This window comes from Podarcis tiliguerta (genome assembly GCF_965153285.1).
Source record: "Podarcis tiliguerta genome assembly, chromosome: 16".
NCBI classification, from domain to species: Eukaryota; Metazoa; Chordata; class Lepidosauria; order Squamata; family Lacertidae; genus Podarcis; species Podarcis tiliguerta.
Genome location: NC_139549.1, coordinates 17,317,189 through 17,339,314, shown reverse-complemented (window position 1 = coordinate 17,339,314; position 22,126 = coordinate 17,317,189). Strand labels below are relative to the sequence as shown.

Sequence of the window (22,126 nt, the reverse complement as noted above, 5' to 3'; positions counted from 1 at the left end):
TGATGGAGCACAGTTCTTTCCCCAAACTCGTCCAGGTAGGAAGAGAGCAATCCAGCACTGCTACTGACTCCAACCACTCTTGGCATGTAGCCCCTTCCAACAGAATGTGACCCTTACAGTTGCCTGTTTTAAATGTATGCCGAAGGAGGCTGAGCATTCTGGCCTGGTTCTTAGGATAGAAATTATCCCAAATAGTTGGGTAGAACAATGCTCTGCCACCTTCCCTGGACATCATTCTAAAACGGGCAAAATCTAGATGGCTGTCAAAGTTAGGAATGGTAAGGGATAATCTTGCCCTGGCATAGAATTTGAAATTTACATAAAAATATTTGTGCCTTACAATAAGTGTTACTTGGCCCAACCTTGAGGTTGGAACAGGGAACCTATTTTCTGCGCTACAGCCCAGGGAGGTAATCTGCCAGGGAGGTACCTGCTAGCAGTGGGCAGAGTTTGCAGCATTTCAGGACTTCATAACTGCTACCCCATCTCCACCCATTTTGGCTCCCCCTATGTTTCTGTCTTGTTGCCAGAAGGCTCCCATCACTGCCCAAACCAGCTCTTCCTGCCTTTGTTCCTCACCTTAGGGGTGTGGAAATGTACTCTCCCTTGGCTATCTTGTGGGCAGATGCCAGCAGGAGCCGGGTGAGTCTTTGCTGCTCAGAGTCCTGCAGAACATTTTAAATTACATGCTATTTCATCTCGTGTTCATATACTGTCCTACTGGTTCATGGCTTTAAAAGAGGATCAGACATACATGGTGGAGAGGGCTATCAATGGCTACTAGCCTTGATAGCTATGCTGTGCCTTTACACTTGCAGACAGCAATTGCTGGAAGCCGTAGGAGGGGAGAAGTTTCTTGTGCTCAGATCCTGCTTGCTGGCTTCTCACAGGCATCTGGTCAGCCACTGTGAGTATAGGATGCTGGACTAGAGGAATCAGAGTTGAAAGGGACCCTGAGGATCATCTAAGTCCTGCAATGCAGGAATATGCAGCTGTCCCTTATGGGGATCAAACTTGCAGTCTTGGCATTATCATCACCACACTCTTAACCATCTGCTGGCTGCTGGCCTTATCCAACAGGGCTAAACATAGGTTCTTATGTGCTTTACCTCTGCACACAGGGATTGTGGCAAGTTCAGAGAACAATATGCAGACATGGGCAGATGAATTTCATGTGGCAATCCTATGTGTTTTGGGACAGATAACAAGTGTCCATAGCTTGGATCTGTGGCACACAGTGGAAAATCTGATCTCACCATTGTACAACAGGAAGATGTAGCTATACCCTGGCACCATTAGTATGTATACAAACACATGCCATGTTTCAGGTTGCTTGGCAGCCAGGTAACTTATTGTTACCTTGTTTTCCTCCAGCTGCTGGCATCTAGTGTCTGCTTCTTCTAAAGCTGTGCACACTTGATTCTCCCCCGTTTTATGGTCACAATAACCTTGTCCAGTAGGATTAGGCTGACTGCCCCTCAAGACCACCCAGTGAACTTCATGGCCAAGTGGGAATTTGAATCCAGATCCTAGCCCTCGAATCTCTGCCTCATGCATTGGCCCTTGTGGCCTGCAAGATGCTCAGGGTGAGGGCGCTGCCTGTTCTCATCCCTGTGCCTCTTCACCCCACTGAGGGTACTCTCCAGGTGTGCAGGAAGGGAAGGTTCCCCGTGTGACGTCACGTGAGTGGGAGGGGCGCCTTCCCTCCTCCTGGAGGGAAGCCGGGATGCCTCTGTTTTTCGAGGGAGAGGACCAAAGCCAAGGGCAGCGAGGGCGTTCAGATGACGCCGGGTGGGCGGGGCATGGCGAAGACACGCCCTCCAGCCTCGTCGGCCAAGAGGACGCAACCCAATGCCCAGCCGTCTGCCTCAGGCCTCTCCCACTCTGCCTCAGGCCCCGCCCCTTCTCCCTCCCTCCACCCGGCCGCAGACCCGACTCCCTTCAGTCAGAGCTAGGATGGCGCCGGCGTCGGCTGTCCCCTTTGTGCTCCTGCTCCTGCTGGGTGCCTCCGCGGCGATGCCGGGGGGCGCCCGGGAGGTGGACGTGCGGAGCGGCCAGGCCCGCGAGGCGGCTCGCTTCGCCTTGGCCGAGACTTTCCAGAGCGACAAGGCGGGCTCCGGAGGTGGCGGTCGCCTTTGGACGCTGCGCTCAGCCCAGACGCAGGTGAGATGCAGAAAGGCTGGGCGCAGGGGGACCACCTTGGGGTGGAAGAAATGAGGGGGAATCATGACTTGGGGGGGCACGGGTGCTAGGAGGGAGGAACCTTGGGGCTGGAAGAATTGGATGGGGCTCATCACGGTGGAGGAGCATGAAGCATTTGGGGGCTGAAGCACGTCGGGGTACTTTGGGGCTGGAAGAAGTGGGGGGCTATGACTCAGGATGGGGGAGGTTAAAGCATCTGGGGGGTCAAAGACGCTATGAGGACCTCTTGCCCCGAGTAGCCCCCATCCAAGTCCATTCATTGCGCTTATGTCCGTCCCCCATCCCCCATTCTCCAATGAGTTCAAAATGGTGACCTACATGGTTTTTCTGCATCTCATTTAATCCCCATAACAACCCTGTGAGGCAGGGTAGGCTGAGAGACAGTGACGGAGCTTAACTGTTACACCACCACTGGCTCTTATGCCAGCCATTTTTGCCAATCTACCCCAGTATTGTGTGCTCTGGTTGGCAGCACTTCTCCAGGGTCTTGGCTATGGGGTCTCCCCCCCCCCCCCACCTCCTTGATCCTCTGAACTTGGGATTTAACCCTGGACCTTCTGCATGCAAAGTGTGTGCTCTTTGTTTTGCCAAGAGACCCAGAAACCCCACCCCTTCTAGTCAAATTACCGTAATTTAATTTAGCTAACTAGTTAAGGCATTTGTACCTTGCCCCTCAGCCAAAAAGAATTCCAGAGCAGCTTACGTTCATTCAGTTAGAACAAGACTGACCCTGCCTTCAGGATTACAGTCTAAATGACAGGTTGTCGGTGCTTTTTTTCTGGGAGTACTCAAGTATACGCAGTACCAGAACCTTCAATTTTCAAATGTTAAAAGTGTGGCACTTACTATAACAACGTCATGATAAGGACCGGCACCATTTTCCCTAAAAAAATTAAGCACTGCACGTTGTCCAAGGAAAAGAATGTCCTTCACACAGTGCATAGTTAAAATATGGAACTCACTCCCACGGAAGGCGGTGATGGGCACAAACTTGGAATGCTTTAAAAGAAGATTGGACAAATTCATGAAGAAGGGGTCTGTCAGTGGCTACTAGCCACAATGGCTTCTGAATACCAGTTGCTGGAAACCACAGGAAGGGAGAGTGCTCTTGTGCTTGCTGGTTTCCCTTGGGCATTTGGTTGACCCCTGTGAGAATAGGATGCTGCACTTGATGGGCCCCCCCTTTGTTCTTGTGAAAAAGGGACTGGAAGGGATGGGAAGTAAACTTGAGACATCAGTTTTTAAAATTAAGTAGTAAGTTCTTGTAATGACCAGCTGTCATGGAAACAGTTCAGGGCAAGAGGTTGAAGCAGCCTGCTACCAGGTGACATTTGAGGGAGGGGAGGCCTGAGGGCATCTGTAGAGAGTATTTTCTCTAAGCCCCTGCCTCAAGCTCCACAGGCATCCAAAGTGGCAAACACAGGACTAGGAAGTACAGAGGACTGGAGAGTCTGCCGCTGAGGATGTTATTTTTCTTCTTCTCACTCCCTTTGGGATCCTTATTGCTCTCCCAGGTGTCTTCTTGTTGACAATTAGAAGCACAATCCACTTAACTCTTAAAATAGTTACGGGTGGCTTCCATCAAGCTAGACTGCTTTAACTGGTATACTGGCAGAGGGGGAGGGAATCTGCCTCCATCTGATTAGCTGGAGTCCTGGATAATTGATGCTGACCTGCAAGTAACAAACCTCTGGGCCGAGGCTGTCACTCCATGCTGGAGAACTAGGTCAGTGACTAAGAGTAAGGCCAGTGGAATGCCCTTACAGCTGACAGTCAGCAAGAGAAACTCAGCCCCATGCATTCCTGCTCCTCCCTCAGAACCAGGTTGCATCTTTGATGGAATCTAAATATCAGAAACAAAAGGGGGGGTGTTTTATCAGTATATGAAATGGCCTGCAAGCCTAACCATAATTCCCATGAGGAGGCAGCCTGCTCTGTTTAATTCTTCCCTGTACAACTGTGGTGCTGACTTTCACAGAAGTGTTTTGGCCACAGTTGGCCTCGAGCCTCCAGTATTGTGCCTGGTTAGTTGTCCAAGTGTGTGTGTGAGGCTTTATTTCCTTCCTGGCTTTCATGAGAGCCTTTTGCTCAGTGTTTGGGATTGTGGGACAGAATCACATAAGAAGAGCCCTTCTAGATCACGCCAATGGCTTATCAAGTCCAGCATCCTGTTCTCACAGTAGCCAACCACCCTCTCATCTCCTGTGGATTCCAGCAACTGATATTCAGACGCATACTGCCCCTGACCTCCATGGAAGCAAAGCATAGTGATTGTGACTAGTAGCCATTGATAGCCTTCTCTTCCATGAATTTGTCATCTTTTACAGCCTCCTATAAAAGTGTTTAACTATGTACTCTTTGAAAGACTCCTTCCTGTTATCTGTTCTGAAGCTTCCACATTCAGTTGGATTGGATGCCCATGACTTCTAACGTGATGAGAGAGGGAGAAAAACTTTCCTCTGTCTACTCTCTCCATGCCATGCATAATTTCATGGACTTCTGTCACGTCTCGTCCTTTCTCTATGCTAAAAAGTCCCCAAACGCTGCAACCTTTGTTCATGGGGGAGTCATTCCATACCTTTGATCATTTCACTTGCCCTTTTCTGAACCTTTTCCAGCTTTACAGTATCCTTTTTGAGGTGAGGTGACCACAGACTTGGCCAGCCAGCAAGAGACAGAATAGTTGGGTCCCTTTTTCTCTGTCTGTCAGGAATTGTGGAATGCTGAAATGTTTCCCAGTGTCAGCAGTGTGCCCAGACAGTGACTGTGTATCGTTTTTCTTTCATGAAGTTCCTGTTCTATGCATGTATGGATTGAACTTGCAGTGTGAGCTTGCGAACTTCAAGTTTAAAGCCGGGCGGTGAACTTTTGAGTCCAGCCATAGTCATCTGCTGCCTCCTCCTTCCAAACAAATAAACAACCAGAAAACCATTGAGGCCACTCTAGGTCTTTTCCAGTTTCTTCCGAACTGGTTTTGGTGGTTGCAGGCAGTGAACATCACTGGGCAATTTCCCAACTTTTCCCACTTGCCTGAGAGCTGTTCTTTCCTCATCTCCAGGTGGTGAATGGAATCAAGTACTACCTGGATGTGACTCTGCTGCAGAGCAGCCAGTGCAGTGGGAAGCAGGCTGTGGGGCAAGATGCTCCTAGTTGCCTCACTCCAGAAGAGCCGGAGCAAATGGTAAGAATCAGCATTGTGCTTTTGCTTTCTGGTTAAAAGGGGCAGGGGGAGTGTAGCTAGCACCTTCAGTGTGCTGAAAACCTGGAGTCTGGTTCCCAAGGTATCCTAGTTCTGCATGGCTCTACTGATTTCTCTTCTGAGTTAAAAAAAAACAACATTGGGTAGCATCACGCAAAACACATGGGGCTGCAACCGTTAGCACAGGCACTGGCACATAATATCTGTTCCTCATTTGTAGAAAATCAGTCTTTTAGTGTGGCAGCACCCGCACTTTGGAACTCCCTGCCAATTGATAATCAGGCTGGCGCCTTCACCAAACTCCCTTTAGTGCCTGGCTTAAAATATTTTCGTTTAGACAAGCATACACAGATACCTTGAACATTGATGTATGTTTTAATCTGTTTTTTTTTTAAATTTATCCTGATTTTAATTTTTTGAATGTTTTTACTGGTAATTTTTATTGTATTCTTGTTTTCATTTCCCACTTTGAGATTTTTTTTACAATCAATATAATTTATTTGTATATCTTCCTTCACCCGAAGATCACAGGGTGGTTCGCAACATAAAAATACAGAATGAAAACACAAAATACATAATAAAGCAAAAGCAAAACAAAACAAAACAATAGCCTCCCCTTCCATAGAAACATTTGAAAGGTTGGTCAAATGACCCCTGTTGGGTGTATCAGCTCTTGACTCTATTCCAACAGTGCTACAAGTCCCTGAGTATGACCTCTGTGTGCATTAGGAAACAGGATGGGCTGAGACTGAGGGGCACCTGAGGCTGGGACTCTGCAGAATCTTTCCCTGGCACTTCAGTTTCCCTGGAAGTGTGGATATGCAGATGGCAGCGAAGTGGGATTTCTAACTCTTCCACCTCAAAACAGACACCTCTTTGCTTGATGAGAAGCAGACCTCCCACTGGAACCTGTGGCTGGTGCAAAGTAGTTTGTCCAAATATGGTCTCCTCCTTCCAATGTGTTGGAGAAATGAGGGCAAATTAGCTGTCCAGGAGATGAATGGGGAAGTAGCAGGTCAACACCCAGAAGCTTGGGAAGGTTACAGATTTGCTTTGGTCTGCATAAAGCAGCGTGTTAACAACAGTAAACATTGGTACTGTTGACTCAGACTTCTCATTATCAAGGCTACAATCTCCATAAGCACATGCCAAATTCAGTTTGTCCCCCTGGGCCTCACATGTTTCTCTTGTGACCTGGCATCACTGAATCTCTTTGCATAAACTTCCCCTCAAATAAGAGCAGTTTGGTTTGGCTGGCCAGCCTGTCAGCTGACAGTGCCTCATGTAGCTCCAGGGGTTGGGTGCCAAGGAGGAAGATAGAGAGCATTGACATCATGTTTACTGACTGGCACAGTTGCTGTATCCAAAAGTTTATCCTAGCCTTACCTGGAGATTGAACCTGAGACGTTCTGTATGCAAGGCAGATTCTCTACCTCTGAGCTACGTAAGATGGGCTTGATCCAGCAGGCAGGCTCTTTTGAGATTCTTATGGTGTGCTTGATCCCCCAAGCTGAAGACTGAAGTGGTTGCAACCCAGGCACAACTAGCCCTCAGTGCAAGATATCTGACAAGTACACACACTGACCCTCTTGCTAGGACTTAAAGTGGTACCTCGGGTTACATACGCTTCAGGTTACAGACTCCGCAAACCCAGAAATATTGCTTCAGGTTAAGAACTTTGCTTCAGGATGAGAACAGAAATTGTGCTCCAGCAGCGCAGCAGGAGGCCCCATTAGCTAAAGTGGTGCTTCAGGTTAAGAACAGTTTCAGGTTAAGAACGGACCTCCAGAACGAATTAAGTACTTAACCCAGGGTACCACTGTATTTTCATGAGATCAGCCTCAATTAAGATGCAAAAGGTCCTCCCAGTGAAGTGGCTGGTAGGGACAAAGCATCTCTGGTGCATGGTGCAAGATGAACGCCCCAAGGCACCTTACTGTTTGGAGTCATAGACCATTAGGTCATAGAATCATAAGAGTTGGAAGGAGACCCTGTGGATCATCTAGTCCAACCCCCTGCAATGCAGGAATATGTAGCCGCCCCTTATGGGGATCGAACCTTCAACCTTTTGGGAGGAGGGCAGCCCTTTCCTGCCAGAGGTCCTGACTTCCTTTTGCCTCCTCAGAAAGCCCAGTAGGCCCCATTTCCTCTCCTAGAGTCGATGGCAAGGCAATATTTCTGATTTCCAGCCTTGCATCCATCCGCCGCACGCATTTTATCTGTGTAGCTTGTCCTGACTTTCTGTGCCTTGCTTGCCCTCCTAACCTTTTCTGTTCTTCCCTTCCAGTCATGTCACTTTGAGGTCTGGAGCCAGCCCTGGGCAAACAGGAAGCGGCTGGTGAAGCAAGAGTGTCGCCTGGCTGGTAAGTCAGGTCTGGGTAGTCTGTCTGAAGCGTTAAAAGCAGAAAATACAGTCAAGAAGGCAGGGCCCCAAACCTTTGCATACGGTTGACATAAACAGTAACTCCCTGAGCCAAGCTTTTCCTTCAATGATATTGATTGTAGAAACCAGTAGCAACCAGAACGGGTAAGATAACTCCTGTACCGGCCTACCTATTTCCACAGAATTCTCCTTCAGGTGGCAAATAGCCTCCACACTGTAATGCTCCAGGTTGGACTCCTATCAGTGCAACTTAGCAAATGCAAGTAGCTTCAGAGCCATTTAGAATTCCTTCATCTGGGGCTGCCAACCATTCTTTGGCCCGTGGGGATTTACAACCGGGTGCTGTGGGCGCCACCGAGCCTGGTTGCTTCTCTCTGCCGTCCTCTGGATCAACCCTCCTGTCAGAATTCACACATACGGACTCTTTGCCTTTCCAAGGGATCTGGATAGAAGTCGACCCGATAATATTAATCTGAGGCTTGAAAAGCACATAGAGTTGGAAGAGGAAATGGGAAAGAGCGCCACTTTTCCAACTTCCTCCTCCTGTTCAAGTAGCCCCTCCCCCCATTTACACGGGCTTTACGTTCTGAGGTACTGCGTGCGTCAGTGAAATCGTGTATAAGTGAAACCCATTGAAAAAGCCTGCAAGCACCCTGCTTTGCCCTTTTAGTGACATTTCAGTGACGTCTTTATGATGTTTCTGGGTCACTTCTGGGTTTGGCGCAATGCACATGTACACGGTTGCACACATGGAACGTGCCTAAACGGAGGGGGGGGTGCTGCCTGTATGTACCTTTAAAGGGAGTAAAAACCCTAACCCTAACCCTCACGGCCTCATGACCAAGTGGGTAGTGTGGGGAGGGGCTTTGTGGGGGCCAGGAGAAGGTTGCAAGGCACTATGATGTTGATACCTGGACTTACATCATTTGCGAGATGGGTGTCCGTGTGTAATTGATACATGGCCTCACCTTTTCTCCCCAGGCACAATGAATCATTCAGGGGCATGAATCATTAAGGTGTAGGCTGCTGGGTAAAATATTTCCTTCTGCATATCTGGTTAAGCACATATTTCTGCGAGGAGGTGTAATGGGAAGGATTGGGGGTTTAGCTGATAGCCATTTAGAATGTAGGTGACTTTTGGAATACAGTGGTACCTCTGGATACGAACGGGATCCGTTCTGGAGCCCTGTTCGCATCCAGAAGCAAATATATATAGCAATGGCATGTCTGCGCACGTGTGTGTCGCTTTTCGCCGCTTCTGCGCATGCGTGTGACATCATTTTGAGCGTCTGCGCATGCGCAAGCGCCGAAACCCGGAAGTAACGCACTCTGTTACTTCCGGGTTGCCGCAGAGCGCAACTCGAACGCACTCAACCCGAAGCTCATTCAACCCGAGGTATGACTGTATCCACGTAGTCTGGTGACGGAGTGTGGGATAGTAAATAAACAAACACACACACACCCCTTGTTCTTGCAGAGCCATCGGAGGTAGTCCATGCAGCAAAACTGGGGGAGTGGGAAGTGTTCCGTCCGAAGGCACCTGCCAAGGAAGTCGAGGAGTTAGCCCAGGAAGAGAGGTTTCTGCAGGTGAGTGTCATTCTTCTGCCTTTTGGAGCTGGGGTGTGAACTCTCTTAGCAGGGCAAAGCAGGGCTGTGCTCCTACTGACTGAGTTGTCTCTTTCTCTTCTTTCCCTTCATACCATGTACATGTACCTTGGATCCCAAATGCCTTGGTACTCTGACGTTTTGGCTCCCAAATGCCGCAAACCTGGAAGTGAGTTGTTCCGGTTTGCGAACTTTCTTTGGAACCTGAACGTCCGACATGGCTTCCGATTGGCTGCAGGAGCTTCCTGCAGCCAACCGGAAGCCGTGCTTTGGTTTATGAACATTTTGATAGTCAGACGGACTTCCAGAATGGATTCCGTTCGACTTCCGAGGTATGACTGTATACATTTGAGACAGGCACAATCTTCCAATTTTGGTCAAAAGTGCACAGCATTCCTGTTTGCATGTTCCTGATTCTAACATTAGGGAACCTGGATGGCAGATTCATCTTGGGTACTTTGATATCATTTGCCTAAGATAACCTTGCTTCTGATACAGCAATTTAAAAAAAGTAATTGGTTAGGGTAATCAAAGGTCAAAGAAAGATGGACAAGTTTTTGGCAGGCTGGCAGTTATTCATTGATTTCATAAAATGCTAGGAATCTGGTGGATCAGTTCCAACTATATATAGAATAGTTTGGTCTTTTAAAGAGTAAGACAGGATTCATTGTAGAAGGGTTAGATTAATTAAGAAAAATTAAACGTGCATCTAATTAATGAAGTCCTTTGTTTAGATTATAGGTTATAAGAGACAATGAATGCTGTAAAGGAAAATAATAATAATACTATTGAAGATCAAATATTATGTTTAATAGGTTCTTAATACTACTCCTAAAATGTTTTAAAGAAATGTAATATTATGCTGGAAATACTGTTCATAGGAGAGAAGGGGGCTAATTTATATTTATGCCCTAGTCAACATTATTTCTGCAAAACAGTTTGGAAAATAAAATAAAATCGCAGTCTGCAGTTGAAGGCAGCAGCTCTGTTTCTGTGATTCAGTTCTTTGTGTACCAGTTTCTCAGTTCTGGATTCTTCCATCCCCAGAATGCCTCCAGCCACCTGGTGCCCCTCTTCAAGGAGTTCTTGACAACTTATGAGAAGAGCTACAAGGACAAGCAAGGTGAATGTTGGGCGAAGGAAACTGTCAAAGCAACAACATGCCTGGGCTGCCCTGTGTGGTGTAATGGTTGGTCTAGGACCTGGCAGAGTCCAGAGTTTAGAATCCCCACTCAGCCATGAAGCTCGTGGGATAACCTTAGGCCAGGTGCAGTTTCTCAAGTCTGATGTACCTCGCAGAGTAATTGTGAGGATAAAATAAGGAGGGCTGGGAGAACTGTGTGCGCCACCTTGAGCTCCTTGGAAGGAAAGCAGGATATAAAAATGCAAGAAATAAATATAAGCTGCAAAGGTCAGGCTAGCTTCTCAGCAGAGTTCCTCTGACGTTCAGATTTTGCAGCAGGCATGGCTGTGCTTGCTTGGGCTGTTGGGAGTTGGGAAGGCAGGCATTGGGAAGGCTACAGGCTCCCCGCCTCCCTTGTCTGTCTTCCAGCTTCTCCTGATCCAATTTAGCATCCCTACACTCCTCGGAGCCCACCTGCCCACGTACACAATGCTGGCTGTAGCATTCTGCATGTTAAGTGTCCTTAAAGAATTGTAGGCATAACTGCTAATGGATAAGAACCAATAAGAATCAATACTCATGCTCAGTCCTTGTTTCCCTGGCCTGCTCTTTTAGAGACCGAGAGGCGTTTCCGCATCTTTGCAGAGAATCTGGAGAAGGCCCGGCTAATTCAGGAACTGGATCAGGGCACGGCAGAATACGGTGTCACCAAATTCAGCGATCTGACAGGTAGGTGAGGACGGGGCAGGGACTCTGCTGCTCGCTTCCCCTCTGAATCGCAGAGCTACAGCATACCTGTGTCTGGTAGCCCCGCCTTCGCCAACCAGGTGCCCTCCAGATGTTGCAGGACTAAAACACCCATCAGGAGGGCACCAGGCTGAACAGGCTGCCGTAAACAAATGGCATTCTCTACAAAACTGCTGCCACTTAGTCCTCACGGTGCCACCACAAACCCTCTCTGAAAAGGCTCCAGCTAACAGGTTAGAGTCTTGCCTTCTTCATCCTGCAATGTGGTAAGTTTTACATATCCCAGCTTCCTTGGAAAGTGCAGGTGTCTCAAACCAGATATTTTATTTTTACATTTAGTTACTCACATTAAGGAACTGGGATAATACATTATCCAGATGTGCATATTAAAAGGGGTTTTTTCAATAAAAGAGAGAATGAAACAAAGTGAATAAAAGTAGCATAAAATAAAGCAAAAATGGGTATCTAATGTTTTTAAAATTACAGCACAAGTTCCGAAGAGGAAAGAGACAGATCTGTATTTGTGGCAGATAGAACTCAAGAACTTCAATCAGCCAGGAAGGCTAGAGTGTCATATTTTATGAAATCTGGTGCTTTCGTCTTTTCATCGTGCAATATATCTTTCTCCTTTATTTTAGAGGAGGAGTTCCGCTCCACGTACTTGAATCCGCTGCTGTCCCAGCTGCCTGGTCGGCCAATGAAACCAGCCACCATCCCTAAAGATCCACCCCCTGATGCATGGGACTGGCGGGACCACGGGGCTGTCACAGGTGTCAAGAACCAGGTTGGCTTTCCTACGCCCCACTATGGAAGCAGCTGCTTCTTCAAGGGGACTGGGTTGGGCTTAAAGTTTCCAAAGGGGATAAACGTTCCACTGTTTCCCTGTGTGGGTTTGTTGCGTGAGGTTGGTGAGGAGCTGGAAGAAGGTAGTATCCCAGCTTTGTATCAAATTGGGATGCAAAGCAGCTTACAACATGTAAAGAACGTCCTCATAAAATGAAAAGTAATAAAACTAATTGAAAGCAGTAGTTGAAATCCATCGAAACACATTTAAAACCAGCAGCTAAAGTACATCAGCATCGTCTGCACCTTAGTTTTCAAAGGCCTGTCTGGATGCAAAAGTCTTAAGTCTGCCATCAGAAGGATGACCAAGAGGGAGCCAGTTCAACCTCTCCTGGGAGAGGATTCCACAATCTGGGAGCAGCCGCAGCAAAGGTTCTGTCTCGTGTCACCACCAACCGTGGTGTTCTGATGTTGATGGGACCAAGAAAAGGTACTTACCTGAGGATCTTGGCACCCAGAAAGGTTTATATAGGGAGTTATGGTCATTCAGGTAAGCAGGTCCCAAGCCATATAGGGCTTTCTAGGCCAGAACCAGTGCTTGGAATTGTGCCAGAAGTGGACCAGTAGCCAGTGAAGTTGTTCAACAGATGTGAGATGCCTTCTTCCATGCTTCTTCTGAATTGTCACCTTTTTCATCTTATGGCCAGTTCATACTATCTGGAGTAACCCTTTCCTTTTCCCAATGACTGCAGGGTTACTGTGGCTCCTGCTGGGCCTTCTCTGTGACGGGCAACGTGGAAGGGCAGTGGTTCCTCCGCAATGGCACTTTGGTCTCCCTCTCTGAGCAAGGTAAGGGAATTCTTTGAGGAGGCCTGGCCTCTCATGTTTGGATCTGGGAGCTTTCTGGGCAGCCGAGCCAAAACAAAACAAAAAAACCACCAGTGAAGTCATTGGTTGTGCCTTGTTTACATGGCTGTAAACTCAAACTCATGGCTGTTGACTCAAATGTTTTACAGGTAGGGGATGCCTGCATTCTCGAAGCAGATTTTATTTATTTTTTGCTTTCATTACCTTGTTATAACCCATCCTGGGATCACATATGGCGAAGAGCGAGATGTAACTGCTTTGAGTTTTTTCTTCAATCAAGTGGCATATAAATTTTATGAAAGAAATGTCATCAAGAAATAAATTGGGAAGTTGGCTGACTTCAGGAGCAAGACTGGACATGTCTTTAGGGGTGCTCACCCTCCAGTTTCCAGCTGACCTGATTTCTGCTCCCTCCACAGAGCTGCTGGACTGTGACTCCGTAGACAAAGCCTGTGGAGGAGGACTTCCATCCACGGCCTACGAGGCCATCGAAGGGCTGGGTGAGTCGGCAAAATATTTTTGCTCCAGCGCGGCACTTGGTCTGCAGCTTGTTCCTCTGCATGTGCCTTGACATCCAGAGAATAAGATGTTTTGAGTGTTCAGAGACTTGTTTTCACAACAGTCTCTGAACTGGAGAAACTGGGTGCCTTGAGCACGGCGGTGCTGGAAATGCTGGTTTGTTCCCAAGGCTAAAACGTAACCGAGTTTTGTCAGTTGCGTCTAGAGCACCATTCATGCCAGATCCTTCCCTTTTAGAAAAAATCCATTCCCTCTTTCTTCGGGCAAACCCTGAATTTTTCAAGAGTGCACATGCGGCCTTTACTGCAGTTCCCCAATGGCTGTGAAGCAACCACCACAGTGAGGCTGGAAGATGCTCTGTTTGTTCAGTCGTTTGTTGACAATGCAAAGTCCCTCTTCAGAACTGCTGGATTCTGGCTGCTGTTGATTTCTCACGTAGGGGTTGTTGTTCCTCGCTGCTTTTATTGTTGGAAGCTGCCTCTAGAAGTATTAAAGTAAAGGGACCCCTGACAATTAGGTCCAGTTGTGACCGACTCTGGGGTTGCGGTGCTCATCTCGCTTTATTGGCCGAGGGAGCCGGCGTACAGCATGGCCAGCATGACTAAGCCGCTTCTGACAGACCAGAGCAGCGCACGGAAACACCGTTTACCTTCCCACCGGAGCGGTACCTATTTATCTACTTGCACTTTGACGTGCTTTCGAACTCCTAGGTTGGCAGGAGCTGGGACCAAGCAGTGGGAGCTCACCCCGTCGCGAGGATTCGAACCGCCGACCTTCTGATCAGCAAGTCCTAGGCTCTGTGGTTTAACCCACAGCGCCACCTGCATCCCACAGAAGTATTATTAGGGCATAATAAATGTGTGGGGTTTTTTTAAAGCCACTCTTAGATCCTTATTCTGCACAGCAAGAGCCCCGTCTGTACACGGTTTTCCTTGCCAGGTCATCACCTTCCTTGGCCTTCCTCATTCTCCTCTTCTTCCACAGGCGGCCTGGAGACAGAGCGCGATTACAGTTACGAGGGGTTCGAGCAGAAGTGCGGCTTCTCCAAGGATAAGGTGGCCGTCTACATCAATAGCTCCGTATCAATATCCCGGGATGAGACAGGTACGTGTCTGAGACCATGGCTTGGGGTGCCAGTTAGTGAATCAGATTGTGGGCCTCTTAATACCTAGAGAGATCTGGAACAGTCTGCTGTGGAATGAGGAGGGCCACTTGCTACTGCCTAGAGCAAGGGTTGGGCAAACTTTTCCCAGCCCCAGGGCTGCCTTGCCTCTTGGCCAAACTTCCAGAAGCCACATGCCAGTGGTGTGTGGGGCCAGAGCAGGCATAGGCAAACTCGGCCCTCCAGATGTTTTGGGACTACAGCTCCCATCATCCCTAGCTAACAGGACCAGTGGTCAGGGATGATGGGAATTGTAGTCTCAAAACATCTGGACAGGCAACAGATGTTACGGAAGTCAGCCATGTAAGAATTGGTGTAGACATATATATCTGTTTATGAAATATTTATATGCTGAAAATCATAACAAAATAAAAGCAGTGTACAATAATAACTATATAATATAAAAACACATTTAAGATCAGAGACCATCATCTAAGTGTTATGGAAAGATGGCTTCTTAATTGCTGGCATAAGCTTGACGACATAGAGAAGTTCTCAGCGGATGTTTAAAAGGAGGTGGATGCTGAATCTCTGTGAGCAGAGTGTTCCACAGGACTAGGCCGATAAGACTAAAGACTCTATTTCACGTTGATGTCAAATGACCTTTGCCAACTCAAGGGATGACCAATGAGGTTCTTCCAGGTGATCTTGGTAACTGAGCCAGGATATAAGGGTTCAGGCCATCTCTAAGGTACCTTGGATCTAAGTCGTTCAGGGCTCTGTAAAATCAATACAAAGACCTGGCTCAGTAGTAGATGGGCAGCCAGTGCAGAGGTTATTTACTCCCTCTTCGTCCATACAAGCAAGAGGTATGATCATGGTCCAATAACACATTCTGGCTAAGAAAAAACACAGGGCAGGGTCATAGACACTTGTGGCCTTTGGAATGGATTTAGAGGTCTGGATGACTGCATAGGTCCCTGAGGTACCCCAGGCCAGCCCTGGATGTTCTCTGGACTTGATAGGTGCCCTTCTTGCTGCTTTTATGGCTAAGAAACATTCGAGACCACACACTTTGATACTTAACAGCTTCTCTGCTGAGCCGTCCTGCTACGATCTCTTGTCCTACCTGCTGGCACCATGCATGGCTGTAGGAAGTGCAACTGAGGCCAGGGAGAGAGGCAGCGTTTCAGTATCTCAAATGCATGGTGATCCACATGTGTAAAATGCTTTTGTTTTCTGGGGCAGGGCCTGCAGCGCAGCTCCCATAAGCTCCCTCTGCTTCTCTTCTATCTCTCTACATCATATAATGGCTTTGCATATTAACCAGTCACTCTCTCCGTTTCAGAGATCGCTGCCTGGCTGGCTAAGAACGGCCCTATTTCCATTGCTCTGAACGCCTTTGCCATGCAGGTGAGGGAGCCCCTGGAGGGCCATGCTTCTTTTCCCATGCTGTAAGGAACAGAGGTCACCCTTTTGGTCAAAAAACATTCCCCCACATCATTTGTTGAGCAGGTGGGGAGCAAAATGAAACCCTCCCAAAAAAATCACAGCGGAGGGACAGAAATCTCTATGCAAGTTTGAGCAGGGAGTTGCATTAACTTTATGATGTGGCCATAGGTTTTCCATTTCCCCTTGCTTTTTAAAACTTAAAAAAAGAAGAAAAGAAATCCTGGGATGCTGTTGGAGCTCTGCCACCTCCTGCCCTAGGGCTCAGAGCCATCTCTGATTCAGGACAGGCAAAACAAAGCCCTTCTCCACACAGAAATAGAACTGTCGAATTTGCAAGCGCTAAATGCAGCAATGGCCACTAATGTGACCGGCTTCCAAAGCAGGTTAGACAAACTCAAGGAGAATAAGCCTGGCGACGGCTGCTAGCCATGATGGTTATTTTCTGCCTTGGGAAGCAGCATGCAGCTGAACACCAGTTGAATCACAGGTGGAGAAGAGAGTATTGCTGTTGTCCTTGCGAGCTTTCTGGTTGGTCACTGAGGCAGACTGCTGGGCCTCTGGTCTGATCCAGCAGCTAACCCTGCTTGCATTTCTTTTACACGGCTTACTCTGCTTCCAAATTCGGATTGGCCTAGTTCGGTTTTTCTTGCTGATTGAGAGAGGGAGGGCTGAGTCATGCAGAACACAAGGGAACAGATCTGTTCAGAGGGGCAAGGACTCCTTGCAGCTAGGACACATTTGACTTTCTTAATAGCTTCACACACAGACCTTCAAGCCCTCCCAAATTGCCTGAAGGCCCAAACATTGCACAGGGTGCAACATGTATGTATTAAGTTGTTTGGAGTCCAGGATTGTCTCTGAGCCCTTTTCTCCTTCTTCCCCTGTCCAGTTCTACAGGAGAGGAGTTTCCCACCCCTTCTTCCTGCTCTGCAACCCCTGGATGATTGACCATGCAGTCCTCTTGGTGGGCTATGGCACACGTAAGCGGCTACTTTTACTTGCGGGGGGGGGGGGGAATGCTCCCAAAACGTGAAGGTGGAATCTCCATTTCTCTACCCTGCAGTTTAGCGTTCAGAAGCAGTCTCCATCTGTGTTCAATAAGCTTGCTTTACTTTGTTCTTTCTAATTTATTTGCATGACCTATCTAAAACATTTTTTGTGCCACCCTACCTCCTTTCTAAAATGCTCACACAAAGAGTTTAGAAAAAAGCAGATGAAACTTTAAATTACCCTAAAGCTCACTCAGTTAAAACCTACTCACATCTGGGCAAAATATATTAGAGCAGTTTTACTAGCACTGGCACCTGATGTTTGTCTGATCTAAGTCCCTAGTTTTCATGATTCCCAAAGTTTCGCTTCAGACTCCCCAGTTGTAACAGGTGTGACTAATAGAGGCTGAAGGAGAACTACAAGTGGGGAGTTTTGCTTGTGATGGATGTTCAGAGGTGGTCAGGGAGCGGTGGGTGTTTGGAAGGGTCAAGAATGATTTTCTTCCTGCTTGCAAAAAGCTGCTAGCTTCCATCCAAGGATGATGCAGAGATCAGATCCGTCTTAAGCCACTTCAAGAGATCGATGGGTTGAGATGGGGGGGAACTCTCTTGAGGGATATATGGAGGATTTTATAAAATTTATATGCTGCTTTGAAAAACAAACAAACTCAAAGCGGTTTACTGTTTGCTCTACCCCTGACGACTCTCTTCTGTTTCCACCTGTATGCACACACAGGGGGCCGTACTCCATTCTGGGCGATCAAGAACAGTTGGGGAGAGAACTGGGGAGAGAAGGTAAGCATTCTTCCAAACTCAGCTGGGCGACCCTTCCCCCGCTCTTGGGAATCTCTGTTCACATCGTAAGGAAGGGGCTGATACACTGAAAGTTCAAGAGTCAGGCTTGTGTAACTGCCTGCTGCCAACCCCCTAACCTAGTGTCTCTTTGCTTGACAATGCTTTTGAGGCAAGGAGGAGCCGGTGCCAGGGTATGGCTGACTTCTTCTTATGTTGTGCTGGCCAATGACATGCTCATGTGCAGGCAGAAGGTGGAGATATATTTTATTTATATAATATATATAGTCACAAAATGTAAGCTCCGTACGATCACATTTTATGTAGAGGTTCAAGTCCAAGGGTTCTGCGTATACATGAAAATTGAAGTAAGGCAGATGGGGAGAGATAATCCCCAGAATCCCCAGCAAGCAAGGCAGAGAGCTTAGAAGCTCTTTCTGCCCTAGGTTACTGCAAGTGGACCCAATGCAAAAAGAGCTCTTAAGCTCTCCATCTTGCTTGGGACTTGACTTGCACAAATTCAACCAGCTCGCCTTCATTCACGTATGGTTGAAACTTAAATGCGTGTAAGATGTGATCATACTGTGGAACTGCTTGATTGTAAAAAATCTCAAAACAGTTTACAGAAAGGATATACAGTGGTACCTCGTGTTATGTACTTAATCCGTTCCAGAGGTCCGTTCGTAACAGGAAAACTCTCGTAACATGAGGCGCGCTTTCTCTAATGGCACCTGCTGCCGCACCGCGACTTCTGCTTGCATCCCGGGGCAAAGGTCACAACAAGGGGCATCTACTTCTGGGTAGCGGAGCACGTAACCCGCAGCATTTGTAAGGGGGATGGTATGTAACACGATGTACCACTGTAAAACCATCAATGAAAACTACCAAAACCAGCTTTTTAAAACTTTACTATAAACAAGTAAAACACATGTAAACATTCTACATATTTGGCTAGGTTTCTGTAAACAAAATAAGTTTTTCGCAGGCACTGAGAAGAGTACAGGAAAAGCATTTGCCTGGTGTCAATGGGCAGGGAGTTCCAAAGTGTAGGAGCTGTCACTTTGTAGGAGCTGTCACTATTTCTTACAAATGTGCAACAGGTATTATGTGGCATCTGTAACAATGCCAGTTTCACAGATATAAGTGGGCATATATATGGGGTGAGGTGATCTCGCAGGTAAACCGGTCCCAAGTTGCTAAGGGTTTGGTATGCTGATAGTAACACCTTGAACCTGGGTAGCAAATGGGCAATTAGTGCAGATCTCTGACCAGAGGTGTTACAGATGCTGATGGGGTCCTGTCAGCAATTGTGCTGCAGCATTCTGCACTAACCGCAGCTTCCCGATCAAGCGCAAGGGGTGCCCCACGAAGAGTGTGTTGCAGCAATCCAGTCTTGAAGTAACCAATACTGTGGCTAGGCTTTCCTGGTCAAGGAAGATCTGTGCTGCTTGCTGACAATTGTCCCGTGTCTCTTTTCAGGGCTACTACTACCTGTACCGTGGCAGCCACGCCTGTGGCATGAACTCAATGTGCAGTTCTGCAGTGATAGAGTAAGCCTCTCGGGCCCCTTGGTTGCTTCCGGTCCAAATCATCAACTTGCTGGCTTTCCACCCAGCACCAAGATGAAGATCGGAGCACCTTCCCTGTACATTATACTGACCCTGTTTACCCATTTCCCTTTCCAAATAGCCCTGGTTAGGCCTAGTGCATAACTGAGAAGATCTGGCCCCTGCTCCTGCCTGCTGCTATGAACGGTAGAGACTGGAGGTAGCATGCCCTAGGATAGGACCTTAACCTTGCTGAGATCCTTCAACCAGGCCAGGATTGGTGCTGGTGTGTGTTTAAAGGGTGCTCCCCTTTCCAGTCGGAGCAGATTCCTTCCCCCGACTCTCAGTGAAGGGGTACTTGGTGCCTGGGCAGATGCACAGAGGATGGTGAAGGGGACTTGCTCCTCTGAAATGGTTAGGTCATCAGCTGCTCCTCGCTGTGAGCCTCCTCTTTTACCTTGGTCAATCCTGAGCTGCTTTTTGGAAGGCAGACTGGGAATTGGGGCCAGGGAGGAAGGAGCAGCGATCTAACTACAATCTCCCATCCCAACTCCCTCTGCAAAAAGCAGGTCTCATTACTGTTTTCTAACCATAGGCCTCTTAAGTTTGGGCCATAGCTCAGTAGAAGAGCATCCACTTTGCACACAGAAGGTCCCAAACAGTTATAGAATCTCATACAGTCCTGGAATTGTAGAGTTGGAAGGGGACCCAAAGAGTCATCTAGTCCAACCCTCCAATCCTCAGGAGGCAGGGCTAGGGAAGGCCCCCCTCAAGTTGAAGAGCTGCTGTGCTAGATGGACAGCAGACAGTCTGACTTGGTCTAAGGCCAGCTTCCTGTCTCCATACAACCTGGGGAACCAGCTTACATTTAAGATGAGATGTTCCAAGGAACTTCACAACTCACTCAAGCCCCCTTAAATAAGTGCAGGTGAATTTTCCCTTCCTTGTGGAGACGAGGGGAGCACATTTAACACCCTTATTTCCCAGTTAGTCAGGGGCTTCTTTCTTTTGCACTCTCCAAGTCTTCCCGCTCCCCTCAGGGATTGTAGCACTGATAAATGCCCCCCCCCCCAAATGGGGTACCCTTGTTTCCGTTAGCTCAAGTCTTCCTCTGCTTCTGGAAGACTTGATGTGGTGGAGCCGCAGCCTTGCAGGACAGTCTTGCCTGTGGCTGGGCAGCTCCGCTAGCCTGTAGGGAAAGTAACCATTCCAGTATTGGTCAGCTTTTGCACTTAGATGCCATGAAATCTTTCTCCCTGCACCCACTACAAAAAAAGAGGTCAAACCCAGCCCACATTTTTTTTTAGATTTAGCTGCTCTGTATTAATGTTTGCTGCTAGAATGGAAATATTGGTGGAAGGTTTGAAGGCAATGCTGAGAGATGATCCCTAGCTTGGTCAGTCCTAAGCACCACCCAAACCTTCTCCTCCAAGAAATCCTACTTGAGCATTCCTCCCCCCCCCCCATTGCGCTCAGGGCTTTTGGGGAGTGGAAGGCATAACTAGCACTTGCAAAATGGCTGCTATAGAAAGTGTTTTTCCTTTTATTGCTGCTCTGAACACCCCACCCTGAAAAATCTGTTTCCCCTTCAGGGACTCTAATCTCAGCCAGAATGGCCTGAAAGTGGCTGCAAAAAAAGTGTTTCTGGAAGACGCAGCTGCTCAGGTGGCTGCACCTTCTGTCTGTTACTTTAAAGATGCAGCCTTTGGTGTTTCTGTAATTTCCACACTAATAAATACTGATGGACTCTGAACTAAAGTGTCTGTGTGTTTCAGGGGTGAGGGCAGGTGACGCCTGGAGTCTTGAGGGAGACAGACCAGGTTTACCTCCTACTAAGTACTCCTGAGTAGGTCTTGCCAGCATCCTTCCAAGGCGGAAGAGAGACAAAGTGGGTGGGAAGTCATCAGAACAGGCTTATCTCAGAGGCAGTGCTTTTTTTCTTTAAAAAAAATGTTTAGGGGTACTCTCATTTTCCTACTCATATTGAAATACTGCCCCTCAATGAGGCCAAACTTAGATTCACAGAATGTTTAGGGGTATGCGTATCCCCAGAAAAAAAACACTGCTCAGAGGTGACACAAGGCGAAATGGGAAGTGCTGCCCCACCACTGCACTGCTTGCCTCTGCCATGGGTGGAGAAGTGGTGCCAGCATTGACACTGATGCCAGGGTTATCCATGGGGATGCTGCCTCAGGGGCTTCTGCCACCAGAGGCAGCTGCTTTACCCTGCCTCAAGTGGGCCAGGTCTGCATTCCACTGTTGAACAGCTCTTACCATCAGAAAGTTCTTCCTTGCCATTTGAAGTTGATTGGTTTCGGTCCTGCCCTCTGGAGCAGCAGAAAACAAAGCTTGCTCCATCTTCAGATATTTGAATCCATCCTCCTGAATATTGATCACTGCCGTCATGGATGACACAAACAGTCTACAGAGGGCTTGGGAAGATGGGCTGGCTATGGAGAAACATGAACAAACATAGCTACATAGTCCAAGGCCGGCTTAAAAATAACAACTTGAATATAAAAGGCAGAACTTAAAGCGCTCTTTCGATGGCATTGGACAGCCTAAAGCTCCACTTTGTTAACAACTCAATCTCACCCCATATTGGAGAGATGGTGGCACTGTTGGCTCTCTTGAACACATGTGATAGGATTGTGTTCCAATTCACAATTTTTGTTTTAGTTCCTGCTTCAGCTTTGGAACCATTAGGAGCACATAATGAGTTAGTTGTGGTGTTATTACAGCAGCTTGTATGGAAATAGCCTTTCATTGGAAAACACCAGGCAACCTTTGGGTGAAAAGATGGACGGACAAGAGTT

The 22,126-nt window shown here is 47.7% G+C and overlaps 1 protein-coding gene across 1 annotated transcript; it reads left to right on the top strand.

Annotated features, from left to right (window-relative positions):
* The first annotated feature begins 1,896 nt into the window (after positions 1-1,896).
* CTSF (cathepsin F) lies at positions 1,897-21,068 on the top strand. The gene is made up of 14 exons (XM_083417376.1): positions 1,897-2,163; positions 5,261-5,383; positions 7,689-7,764; positions 9,262-9,371; positions 10,437-10,512; positions 11,128-11,241; positions 11,898-12,043; positions 12,795-12,891; positions 13,329-13,409; positions 14,413-14,532; positions 15,879-15,943; positions 16,872-16,962; positions 17,708-17,766; positions 19,243-21,068. Exons 1-14 carry the CDS (start codon positions 1,957-1,959, stop codon positions 19,315-19,317), a joined length of 1,440 nt encoding a protein of 479 aa, XP_083273502.1. The 5' UTR covers positions 1,897-1,956; the 3' UTR covers positions 19,318-21,068.
* Positions 21,069-22,126: the final 1,058 nt, after the last annotated feature.